Here is a 12,900-nt window from a genome sequence, read left to right as displayed (position 1 = left end):
ACACAAAACAGTTTTCAGATTAGAGATTGTTAGCAAGACTAAAAACCAACAATCAGAATAAATGACCAGCCAGTGAACAGAGAAGGATCATAAACATACTTTGGAATAAATATCGATGAGAATACCCAGTAATCGTGTGTCAGAGAGGCGTTAATATCATCAGCAAAATAGCAATAAATGAGCAGAGAAACTTTCAACTGCCTCTAAATGCAATTAGATCTTATTACAGTGCAACCTTAAGCTATGGTTTGAGCGACTCATATAGTTAGAATTTGACAGTATGATCTAGGAGACTGATGAACGAAGGCGATTGTAACCTTTCAAGGTATGATGTTGCAAGTGCGTCCCGAAAATAATAAAAAATATATTGATAAGCGGCAAAATTCTTAACAGTGTGTGAGAAGGGGAGTTTGTGGAATACCGTCACTAAACAGAATTCGGATTATTGATTGTCTATGAAATGTGAGGACCTTTAAAAGCAATAGTAGATAAGTGAATGGAAAAAGTACTAGAGATATACCATGGCTTACGTTTATGGACCAAATTATGAAAGATGTCTTTCTGCCTTCTTCATTTCGGCTTACCCGAGGACTGCACGTCTGCTGCCTTCATCCACTATGACTGAAGAAATTGAAATATTTGCATTCACACTAGGATGCGCATTTTAGTAATAGATATTACTACCTCTCTCAATTCCCCATCCCATCTTTAGAGAATCATATTTCAGCAAACAAAACTTCTTAGTCATTTTAACATTGGTGATCTGCATGTGTAGCAATTTCAGTGTTCTTTAACGAGTACCACACTACCTTTTGGTTTAATGCTCTCTCTCCTGCTGCATCATTATCGGCAATTAAAGTTTATACTTTTTTTTTTTATTCGAGTCATGTAGCCTTCCGACTAGTTTAATACAGCCCACCACGAATTTTTGTCCTGTGCCAACCTTTTCATCTTACAGTAGCATTTGCAACCTGTGTCCTAAATTATTTGGTGGATGTATTCCGAACTCTATCTTCCTCATCTCTTAACAGATGTCCTATCATCTTGTCCCTTCTTGTTGTCAGTGTTTTCCATATATTCCTTCCCTCGCTAATTCTGAGCAGAACCTTCTCATTCCTTACATAATTAGTTCACCTAATTTTCAACATTTTTCTGCAGAAACACATCTCAAATGTTTCGCTTCCCTTCTGTTCAGGTTTCCCTGCAGTCCACGTTTCACTACCATACAATGCTAATCTCCAAACACATATTCTTGGAAATTTCTTCCACAAGTTATGGCTGGAAATGTTCTTTTTGCCAGTGCTAGTCTGCTTTTTATGTCCTTCTTACTCCATCCATTTGGTTTATTTTGCTGCTTAGTTAGCACATTTCGCTGACTTCCTCTACTTTGTGATCCCCAATTCTGATTTTAAGTCTCTCGTTCTTCTCATTTCCGCTACTACTCATTCCTATATTACTTTGCTGCCTGCAATTGTAGCAAGGCTTACACACTAACAAAGTGTGTCTATTTTTATTTCCTTACAAAAAGGACACGCAGATCTCTCCAGTGAAGGGGTGAATTATTGCAGTTAACCAAATCCACTCACACTTTAGAATGGAACAGATTTTAATTCTTGTGGTAAATAATAAAATCAAAACAGATAACTGAATTACACTGACGTAAGACACTTTTAGAAGCTCAAAAAAGTTCTGATAATCTTCACACGCCGTGCGGGATTAGCCGTGCGGTCTAGGCGCTGCAGTCATGGACTGTGCGACTGGTCCCGGCGGAGGTTCGAGTCCTCCCTCGGGCGTGGGTGTGTGTGTTTATCCTTAGGAGAATTTAGGTTAAGTAGTGTGTAAGCGTAGGGACTGATGACCTTCGCAGTTAAGTCCCATAAGATTTCACACACACTTGAACATTTTTGAACAATCTTCACACGCAAATAACAAATAATGTCATCAAACCCGAAGTCTCATGATCATGATTCGCTCATAGACTCATTAGATTTCCTTTTTAATTCGAATCTTGCGGAGTCACTTCATCCTTGCTAGTAAATTTTCATGTCAGTCTGGTGGTGTGGTGCAGGGCACGTTAACAGAAACATGGACTCGGATTCCAAACAGCTACGTTACTTCGTGGCAGTAAACCACAAACGAACCAGTTTCTTTCTGTCTTAATATTAGGTCACGTATTCTTAAACACAAAATGGTTTAACTTGCAACTGAAGAGAATTTCGCGCTTCGTTATCGCACCGTTACTATTGACCTGTTTGGCGTGATGACGGCGAATATTCCCCTTTTAGATTTCCCCTTTTAGATTTATTTGTTTCCTTATATGAATAATGTTTCCCTTTACGATTACGGTTACACCAAGACCTGTTAGGGAATAAACCGAATTACAAAGGGCTGTTGGCATTTAGCTGTTACGTAAGTTCTGTGGTGTAAGTTGTTCTGGCACCCCGTCCTGTCTGAATAATGTGCGTAACACATAGTATAGAGCATAGTATAGTATAGTGTAGTATAGTATCGTACAATAAAAAGCTTCGAAGATAGAAAATTTTACCTAAAAATCTCAAAGAACATTCAGGAATTTCAAAACCGTACTAGTAACGGCACGACATTAAATTTCGACATCATATGGAGCTATTATGAGTTCAGCTCCTAACAATCAGTCAACCAAAAACATGGTTCAAATGGCTCTGAGAACTATGGGACTTAACACCTAACTGACCTAAGGACAGCACACTACACCCAGTCATCACGAGGCAGAGAAAATCCCTGACCCCGCCGGGAATCGAACCCGGGCGCGGGAAGCGAGAACGCTGTCAACTAGAAACACTCATTTTATAACACTTGTAATTTTTATTTGACGTAATATTGGAATCTTTTAAAATTAATATTCAGTTATATTTTGCTATATGCGTGGGAGTGACTTAGAGAGTGAATGAGGAACATGTGAAAATTCAAAGTGTTTTATTTTGTGAAGACCTATGTGAAATTGAAACTGCGAGAAAAATTTCTGAGGAGAACCACGATTCATGTGACATAAGTCTGAGTAAGCATGCTTTAGAAAAAGGTAGCCAGAAAAAACGTTAGGAACGGAATAAATTTTATTGTTATTTTGGTTTGTAATTCAATCTAATGTAATAAATGGAAACTTTGCTGATGTAACTGTGACTGGACAAGATAGGATTTTGCTGTGACAATCATTTAGAAAGGGTGTTCTGATTGGTCATTCAGATCAACAACAAATCAAAATTCAGAGCTTCCAGAGCGGAGAGAGGTGTGTTATCCGTACGAGGACACTGCCTAGAGGAGTCGCTTCCGAACCGTTTTCCGAACACGTCACGTTAGACAGCTCTTCGCAAACAGTATGTAAAATGAAGAATTAGACGTAAATTGGCTTCTGTTACTGCTAACAGAAAGTCATTTGGGCGCGAGGCATTTTGGTGATCGCATGGTAATCTTACACGCTTCCGTGTGAAAGATTGTCGCGAGTGAAATATACCTATCAAACTTACAAACTCCGCATAGCACTTTTCGCATTAATGACAAAGTAGTATGGCGAGCACTTCTGCAAAGGGAGACCCAAATCGACCGAACGTTTAACTCCCGCAAAGCTGTGGGTCGCTGACTATTTCGATCGTGAATAATGTCCGGGTTCAACTTGCAAAATTCTGGCTGCTTTCGTACGACTACGTGTATCACATCTTTACCATTGCATGGCCGGCCAGTGTGGCCGTGCGGCTCCAGGCGCTTCAGTCTGGAACCGCGTGACCGCTACGGTCGCAAATTCGAACCCTGCCTCGGGCATGGATGTGTGTGATGTCCTTAGTTTAGTTAGGTTTAAGTAGTTCTAAGTTCTAGGGGACTGATGACCTCAGAAGTTAAGTCCCACATAGTGCTCAGAGCCATTTGAACCATTTGTGAACCACTGTAGACTTGCATATACATTTTAACTGCACACGTAAATGTGGACTTGATAGTGATTTCATGAGTATTAGTGGCAATAAATGGTCAATAGAAAGTTGCATAGTTTCCTAAATGAAGCTAGAACACGGACGCCCTATACAGGGTGAGTCACCTAACATTACCGCTGGATATATTTCCTAAACCACATTAAATACTGACGAATCGATTCCACAGACCGAACGTGAGGAGAGGGGCTAGTGTAATTGGTTAATACAAACCACAAAAAAATGCACGGAAGTATGTTTTCTAACACAAACCTAGGTTTTTTTAAATGGAACCCCGTTAGTTTTGTTAGCTCATCTGAACATATAAACAAATACGTAATCAATGCCGTTTGTTGCATTGTAAAATGTTAATTACATCCGGAGATATTGTAACCTAAAGTTGACGCTTGAGTACCACTCCTCCGCTGTTCGATCGTGTGTTTCGGAGAGCACCGAATTACGTAGGCATCCAAAGGGAGCGGTGATGGACCTTAGGAACAGAAGAGACTGGAACAGCACATTACGTCCACATGCTAACACCTTTTTACTGGTCTTTTTCACTGGCGCACATGTACATTACCATGAGGGGTGCAGTACACGTACACACGTGGTTTCCGTTTTGAATTACGGAGTGGAATAGAGTGTGTCCCGACATGTCAGGCCAATAGATGTTCAATGTGGTGGCCATCATTTGCTGCACACAGTTGCAATCTCGGGCGTAATGAATGTCGTAAACGCCGCAGTACATCTGGTGTAACGTCGCCGCAGGCTGTCACAATACGTTGTTTCATATCCTCTGGGGTTGTAGGCACATCACGGTACACATTCTCCTTTAACGTACCCCACAGAAAGAAGTCCAGAGGTGTAAGATCAGGAGAACGGGCTGGCCAATTTATGCGTCCTCCACGTCCTAAAGAAACGCCCGTCGAACATCCTGTCAAGGGTCAGCCTAGTGTTAATTGCGGAATGTGCAGGTGCACCATCATGCTGATACCACATACGTCGACGCCTTTCCAGTGGGACACACTCTATTCCACTCCGTAATTCAAAACGGAAACCACGTGTGTACCTTTACCTCACCCCTCATGGTAATGTACATGTGCGTCAGTGAAAAAGACCAGTAAAAAGGTGTTAGCATGTGGACGTAATGTGCTGTTCCAGTCTCTTCTGTTCCTAAGGTCCATCTCAGTTCCATTTGGATGCCTCTATAATTCGGTGCTCTCCGAAACACACGATCGAACAGCGGAGGAGTGGTTCTCAAGCGTCAACTTTAGGTTACAATATCTCCGGATGTAATTAACATTTTACAATGCAACAAACGGCACTGATTACTTTTTTGTTTATATGTTCAGATGTGCTAACAAAACTAACGGGGTTCCATTTAAAAAAACGTAGGTTTGTGTTAAAAAACATACTTTCGTGCATTTTTTTTACGGTTTGTATTAACCAATTACACTAGCCCCTCTCCTCACGTTCGGTCTGTGGAATCGATTCGTCAGTATTTCATGTGGTTTACGAAATATATCCAGCGGTAACTTTAGGTGACTCACCCTGTATATGTCATAAATTTTCAGGAGCTGATTTTTAAGTAGGGTTTTGTGGCGTCTCTCTGGTAAGTATTGGGTAGTAATTTCCGTAATGCTGGTTTTCACCACCTAGGCTGTACGGCTACGATTTACTGAAGAGACAAGGGGCAGATAAGATGCGTATCGAGGTAGGTGGATTGAACTGTGAGAATGTGATAACAATAAGAAGGAAAACCGACTCCCACCCCGCCGCAAAAAGTAACACCGTGGGTGCCGGACAAGGCAGGCGGCAGCCATGGCCTGTACTTCGCGTTGGTCTGTGCTCATTAGATAACTGGGTTCGATTTAGTCTGTATGTCGTACCCTTGCAAAATTAGAAGAGGGATTATCGACTCGAAGTGCTATGGACACTTGCTCTGTATACGAAGAAACTGTAAGAGTGAACAGGAAACCGTAGAGTGAGGGAGGGGTGTCTCCGGGCGAGAGATGGTCGTCGCCTCAGCCAACACACAGAGCGTCCCGGCAGCTGCAGGAGTTGCATTGCGCTCATGGACACGACCCGCCCTTCATTATATGCCTGAAGGCAGCTGCGTGGCGTCACCGTGCCTTGGACATGCTCCTCGGGTTACCGTAGTGATGTGGCGCGAGTCAGCGTGTAGTTATCTCGAGCGTCTGTCAGCAGGTGCGACAACCTCCACTTTAGTAGACTTATACAATCCGTCTATCTAGTAGTCCCACGAGGACATTTGATTTCTCTGAATCCAAAATGTCAGAGCGCACTCTAATGCAGATTACAACTTGACGCTGAATGGCAGAGATATTGTCCCAATCTCAGTTTGAACAGCATCAACCGTTTAATTTCTTTCTGTTCCGTCGCTGTCTGCAGAATGAGTGTGGCTCTATTTCGTATATTCGTTGTTCAGTTTTGTTTGGCTCGAGTGAATAGTCATACGCGTGAACTGATGGACTGAGAAGTTCACTTGTTCATTTTCATATCGTGAAACATATCTTTTGCTGCAAGCTCTTCTGCTTTCCACAATTTTGGAGGAGGTAGTACGGAGCAAAAGATTAAAAAAGGCCATTAAATATGGGCTGCGAAATACATACTTTAAGAGCATCTGCAGTAGAGGAGACATGTCTCACATTATCGAAGGTGAAAAAGTGCTCGTAGCTATTAAGGTATGTATTCCAGAGCCAATGTTTACTAGACTCTCTTGTTGTTTTGATCTTTAGAATCAAGTCTGAAAGTTTCCTACTCTACCAACTTAGCACCAAGGGTTCTGTATCATGTAATACACTGACAGGAAAATTTTCGCTTACAGCTTCTGGTTCGTTCATTTACCGACCGGGTTCCGTTACCTCACATTGATATATTTTGTCTTCCCCATCAGCTCTAGAAGTGGTTAAAATCATCACGGGATCATCCTCTATATGGTAATGAAAAATACGATCTGGCAATATTTATTCTCTTTGGTACACCGACACATACATTGCGTTACTGTATAGAGAACAGTAACTCTTCCAACACGATAAGTAGCTGCCACAGTTATGAGCTGTGCTGCTGTTGGGTGAACGATTGCCAGTGTGCCTGTCTCTCTTGTTCCGTCAATGAAAGCTGAGACAACGGCCGGCGTAATGACAGTGGTCAGCGCTGCAGACGTCCTCACATTGTCCGTGTGGGTACTTGCCTTGCTGTTATCAAAGTGATTTCCCGACTCACCATACGTGAGATGGATGTACGATACTTCATTGTCAAGCAAACAGTGACTCCTCTCATGGACGCTAACGGCGTGAGGCTACTGAGATCGTGCACCACATTGAGTACGCACGTCCTGAACTCACTGCTTCTGTATTCGCATGACAGTCGTGGGATCCTGACCATCAGACTCGCAATTGTGGATGGGGCAAAAATAGCGGCCTCAACTGCTCGCCGCGGGCATAGCTTAGGACTTGCAGTGTCTGGAGCCGCGCAGACACGGCTGCCACTGCAGGCGCTGCAGTATAATAAGGGGCAGCAATTTTGGGAGCGAGGAGGGGGGAAGGCTTCGTTTGGGGGGGGGGGGGAGGATACGATTGGGGGCGATCACTGTCCATGGGTTGCACAGTGGTCAGTATTAGTTTTATTGACAGTCACTACATGATGCTGCAACACCAAACCGATTTACCAAAAAACTCGTGACAAACTGTGGCTTGTGGACAATAGATGTTGCTGAAAGGCAAATATTTTTCAATGGAAACAGGCCAATGCGTGGTTGATGAAGCTTGGTATCAAAGTTGTCCAGTTCTTGTCGTACTAAATTCATGTCGAGGGAGAAACGATTTTCTGTTCAGAATGGTACACTTATTCTGATGTTGTCGATTGGACGTGAAACACTAATCTCCTCCGCTTATTCAAATGATCCTGTGAGAGACTCATACTGAATGCAGTCGAGGCTTTGCAAGCCTACAATGTGTATTGGTTTAATGAAACACAAATGACAGCGTTTTGCAAGAACAACCTCTTTTCCTTCCGTACCTCGTCAGCCTAAATTTGTCAGTCATTTGTGATAGAGTTTTGAATAAGCAGCAGCTACATGTCAGGATCCAGGGGCCTCTGAACCCCGTCAGCGACTGCTGTTGGAGCTGGTTGGTGTGCACCCCAAACTCTCGAGTAGGCCTCCAGGACAGGGCTTACTGCAGCGCCGTGTGTGGCATTCCACATAGATGTTACTCATTTTTGCAGACGCTTCCAAGAAACGTAATTCCTTTAGTATATTCCTCAGCTTTTAATTTCGTGTGATCTTTATACTGATTCGTAGTATTTTTGCAATTAGAGTATCTTCAAATATACTGTAGCTCCTCATGCAAACATCACCTGCTCCAGAAATTTAGTAACCGGCTAAAATGAAATTTTTCTCTTAATAGTAGATATTATGATTGCCGTGCTACATATTTCAATAGAGCTTCTTTTAGCAAACCAAGAAAAAAGAAACGAAGAAAGTTATTACTCACCTGCATAAAGTCATCACAAGGTTACTAGTTCCTGTACATCATGACTTGGTCTCGGAAAGAAAATTATCCTCTCTTCTAAACAGTTTAGCGTACTCAGAATATTAGCTCAAAAAATCGTTCAAAGGGCTCTGAGCACTATGGGACTTAACATCTATGGTCATCAGTCCCCTAGAACTTAGAACTAGTCTTAGGCAGGGATTTCTTTTTAATCGACGAATTTCTGTTCCATAGAATTGAGAATTCCGCGGGTCTCGGCTTTGCTGCCCCGGTCTCCACGATCCCTCCCAGCTCGTGCTGCAGATGCGGCCTCGACTCCTGCAGGTGCTGACCCTTCAGCTGCTCGCTTCTTCACAGTGTGCAAAGATGGCGCCAGTTCTCGTCGGTTCAGCCCTGACTGTTCATGATGCAAGCAGAACGAAAATTCCTGAGGTACTTCGTCGTGTGGTGAATTCCTGTATCAGGTGTTGGTATATCAGCTTATCTCGGAGTGCTGATTGCGAAGTGCGCCGTTTGCAGATAAATCCCGATAACGTGAGAGGAGACTCAGGGCGACTTACACAAAATGTGCTTCACTTTTTGTATAGACAATGTAAACGTTTATCTTTTTGAGATTTACATTTTCTGAGACTTTCTTGAACTGGCTAGTGCGAGACTGCACAGTTCAGCAGCCTCTCACTGTGAACACAGCAGTCAGCCAGCTGGGGCGTCCTCCCTACGGCTGGTGTTGCTGCAGTCCTGACCCAGGGATGAATTCCGCTTAACGTGTCCAATTGAATGACATCAAACGAAAACCACGAGACAGTTTTTTCTCTAAATAATGTAACTGTTTTTATTACATTCGGTGCCTCGGTAGCACTGAGCAACGAAATTAAAGTTTTTGTGCGTTAATTGGAAACTGAAGACTGATTTACGTGATGATTTGTCTGCTGATTTCTAATCTCTTCACAGTTCTCTTTCCAAATGCACATAGATTTTTTAACACATTAAATTCGATGAAATTTTATATTTATTTAATGCCAAAAAGAGCTACATTTTCTGTATAATGCCTCAAATGTACATTTTTGTGAACCATGCTTATCACTTACACGCCAAGGTTGGAGGGGAAGAAGTCTAAACGTGAGTCCAAGAAATAGAGTTTTAAAGTCATATTATAACCAAGTTTCCTATAATTCTCAATAAGCTGACAAACGAGATCTTCATAGTTAACAGTACTATAGTTTCCCAGGAAGAGTTTTAGAGCTCTTTGGAACATTAAGGTGCCTCAGCTTCATTCAAACTTGCTTCGAATGCAGGATTATTTATTGTTGTTATTGTGGTCTCCAGTCCAGAGACTGGTTTGATGGAGTTCTCCATACTATTCTATCCAGTGCGAGCTTCTTCATCTCTGAGTAACTACTGCAACATACATTCTTCTGAATCTGCTTAGTGTTTTCATCTCGGTGGTCTCCCTCTACGATTTTTACCCTCCACGCTTCCCTCCAAAACTAAATTGGGGATCCCTTGATTCCTCAGATTATTCATTAGTCCCATTATTTGTGAACCAGTAAAAATGTCTCCTTTGATGTTGGCGTCACTGATCCTAGGGAGTCTGCTTTTGAGGAACTGTCGCGCGGGATCAGTCGAGCGGTCCAAGGCGCTGCAGTCATGGACTGTGCGGCTGGTCCCGGCGGAGGTTCGAGTCCTCCCTCGGGAATGGGTGTGTGTGTTTGTCCTTAGGATAATTTAGGTTGTGTGTGAGCTTAGGGACTGATGACCTTAGCAATTAAGTATCTCAAGATTTCACACACGTTCGAACATTTTTTGTTTTTTTGAGGAACTCAAAACCTTTGCCAGGATGATCCATCGTTTTGACAAAACTCTTGATCACTTCCGAAGGTAGTGGTTTTTTCTGCCCTGCTGTCCCACTCACAAAGGAAACAACAGAACATCGTGTACCCTAATTGTAATCCAAGAAGAAGGACTATCACCTTCAGATCGCCCCATATATACCATTCTTAGGTAACATGTTTCATACTGTTCAGCTCAAGCTTCATGTTGTCATATGATTCCTTCATATATGCTGCACATGTAAGAGGGATCGAAGGATATTGGTTGTCATCATGTAGAAAGACTTCTTTGAAACAAATCTTACAGGAGTCAATTAAAAGTCACCATTCATTGGAATTGTGCGGATTCCCAATGACTTCTCAGAGAAACTCTTCACATCGTTACAGCACATCAAGTTATCTTGCTTGGAGAAAAGATGTTCAAACTGTTGTTGTCTTTTACGAAAAAACATGCCCTTGCATTTTTTATCCAGACACAGGAGATTCACGGAGGAATGCATTCCTTTTGGTTACATGGCTTACCACTTTAAATTTTTTTCTTGAAATGTTCGTGAGATAAAATTCAAAACGCCAAAATGCAGAAAATCCTACACTTGCCCATGTTTATACCTTACAAGATCGGAACTGCAGGCTACGATACACAGATGTAAACTCGATGTGTTACGAGGCTTCACCTCCCAAAGTTCGGAACCAGTGAGTGAAACGGCAGCTTCCGCTCTGCCTGTTGGTCAGACAGCTGTGGGACGGTGGCTGCCCTCTATCTCAGCTGTAGTCTGGCTCCAGACTCACAGAGCACACTGCCCGCCTGAAGAGCGGACTCAGCCGGAGCCGCCTCGGACCACCACAGAGGCTGGACTCGGCTGCTCCCACCTGCGACCAGTGCTGGCAGCCAGGGGCACTCTGGTGTCCCGAGGACCTCCTGAGGACAGCGTGCGGGATTCAGACACTGGAGACATCCCAGATGAGATCTTTTAGTCGCAACATTCTTTACAGTCACCATTAAGTTCAGTCTTCCATGTGCTCCTCAGTTACACTGTGTGTCTGGCAGTCTGCCGTTTATCAGCCACTCCTCAAACTGAAAAGTATTCTTAATGAAGCCCAAGAGGAGCTTGTTTTGGGAGTACTTTAGTGAAGAGGACAGAAACACTGGAAAAGTGTAAAATTTTCGAAAAGATGTTTTCAAGTACACGATTTATTTTCGTAGGACACAGAATATCTTTAGACATCGCTATAATTTAGATTAATCTAACTTACAAGAAGTTTAAATTCACCGTTATCTACTTCAGCGGATGTACGTTGAACATTAAATCAGAAGAGAACTGGCAAGTTAATAGTTGAAACGTGTGACCTTAATTTCGTGAAGGACCTTGGCTTTCAACGCTGAATACAGTTTGTGATGCCATGCTAGCAGTTTAATGGACGCCATTACTTTCTGTTTTCCATAATACTTTGTAAATGACACAAAAGCAATTCACGAGAGTACTAAGTTTTATTACATAAATAAAAAACCTGACGATGTTACCTACAGCATTAATTACTCAGAAATGATCATTACGTAGTTTCTGCTCGACACCTGGCCAGCCCCTGATTTTGTTTCTAATGAAACAACATGCTTCACATCTCGCTTCTCGATGAGAGATCCCTAGTCTGAGACTTATTGTCTCCAAATCTTCCCTTGTTACTCTTTTCCCCGTTTCTTCCAATTAGTTGTAGGGAACATAATATCTTTAAATGTTGGTATTGAAACTTTAACCACTTAATTATTTCCTCATTTCATGACGTAAACACTTCTTCTTTTTTGTTAGATATTCATTTGCTTTAATACTGCCCCTCATTCGCCCTTTTCGGTCTCATTTGGTAAGCTCTAGAGTTTAGGACAAAGATAACCTTTCAAAAGTACAAATTTTATCGCGAGTGCAGGGTGTGGATAAATCAGCTCTCGTACTCGTGTCTTTGTGACATCATGTTGAGTAAATCTCCGAGGCCACATTAGTCAACCACGCTGACAGCCGTCCCTCCAGTTATCGAGAAGGCTGCTCACCCCTTCAGGAACCACAAGTTAATCTGACCTCTTCACAGATATATCTCCGTTTTGGTTGCACATATAGAACGGCTACCTACATCGTTGCAACTGTATCGTTCATTTAAGTCATATTTCCCACTATAAAATCATTTTTATTAAAACTACCTCACAAATGGCGTAATTTTCTAAATGTATTTATAGGAAATTAAGAAAGTCAGTTTTGAAACTTCCTGGCAGATTAGGTGTGCCGTACTGAGGCTCGAACTCGGGACCTCTGCCTTTCGCGAGCAAGTGCTCTACCACCTGAGCTACCCAAGCACGACTCACGCTCTGTACTCACAGCTTCACTTCTGCCAGTACCTCGCAGGAGAGCTTCTGTAAAGTTTGGAAGGTAGGAGACGAGGTACTGGAAGAAGTGAAGCTGTGAGGACGGGGCATGAGTCGTGCTTGGGTAGCTCAGGTGGTAGAGCACTTGCCCGCGAAAGGCAGAGGTCCCGAGTTCGAGTCTCGGTCCGGCACACAGTTTTAAACTACCGGGAAGTTTCATATCAGCGCACACTCCGCTGCAGAGTGAAAATCTCATTCTGAAGTCAGTT

At 42.7% G+C, this 12,900-nt stretch overlaps 1 protein-coding gene across 1 annotated transcript in view; it reads right to left on the bottom strand.

Moving 5' to 3' along the window:
- Nucleotides 1-12,900, bottom strand: part of LOC126419737 (serine/threonine-protein phosphatase 6 regulatory ankyrin repeat subunit B-like) — a 164,686-nt gene that overhangs the window by 57,919 nt on the left and 93,867 nt on the right. The window contains exon 8 of the mRNA XM_050086915.1: nt 11,071-11,200. Coding sequence (XP_049942872.1) covers nt 11,071-11,200 — 130 coding nt within the window. The remainder of the gene's footprint in view (nt 1-11,070; nt 11,201-12,900) is intronic.

Source organism: Schistocerca serialis, chromosome 9 (assembly GCF_023864345.2).
Source record: "Schistocerca serialis cubense isolate TAMUIC-IGC-003099 chromosome 9, iqSchSeri2.2, whole genome shotgun sequence".
Classification (NCBI taxonomy): Eukaryota; Metazoa; Arthropoda; class Insecta; order Orthoptera; family Acrididae; genus Schistocerca; species Schistocerca serialis.
Note: the sequence above shows the minus strand (reverse complement) of the source record. Positions and strands in the feature narration are given on the sequence as shown.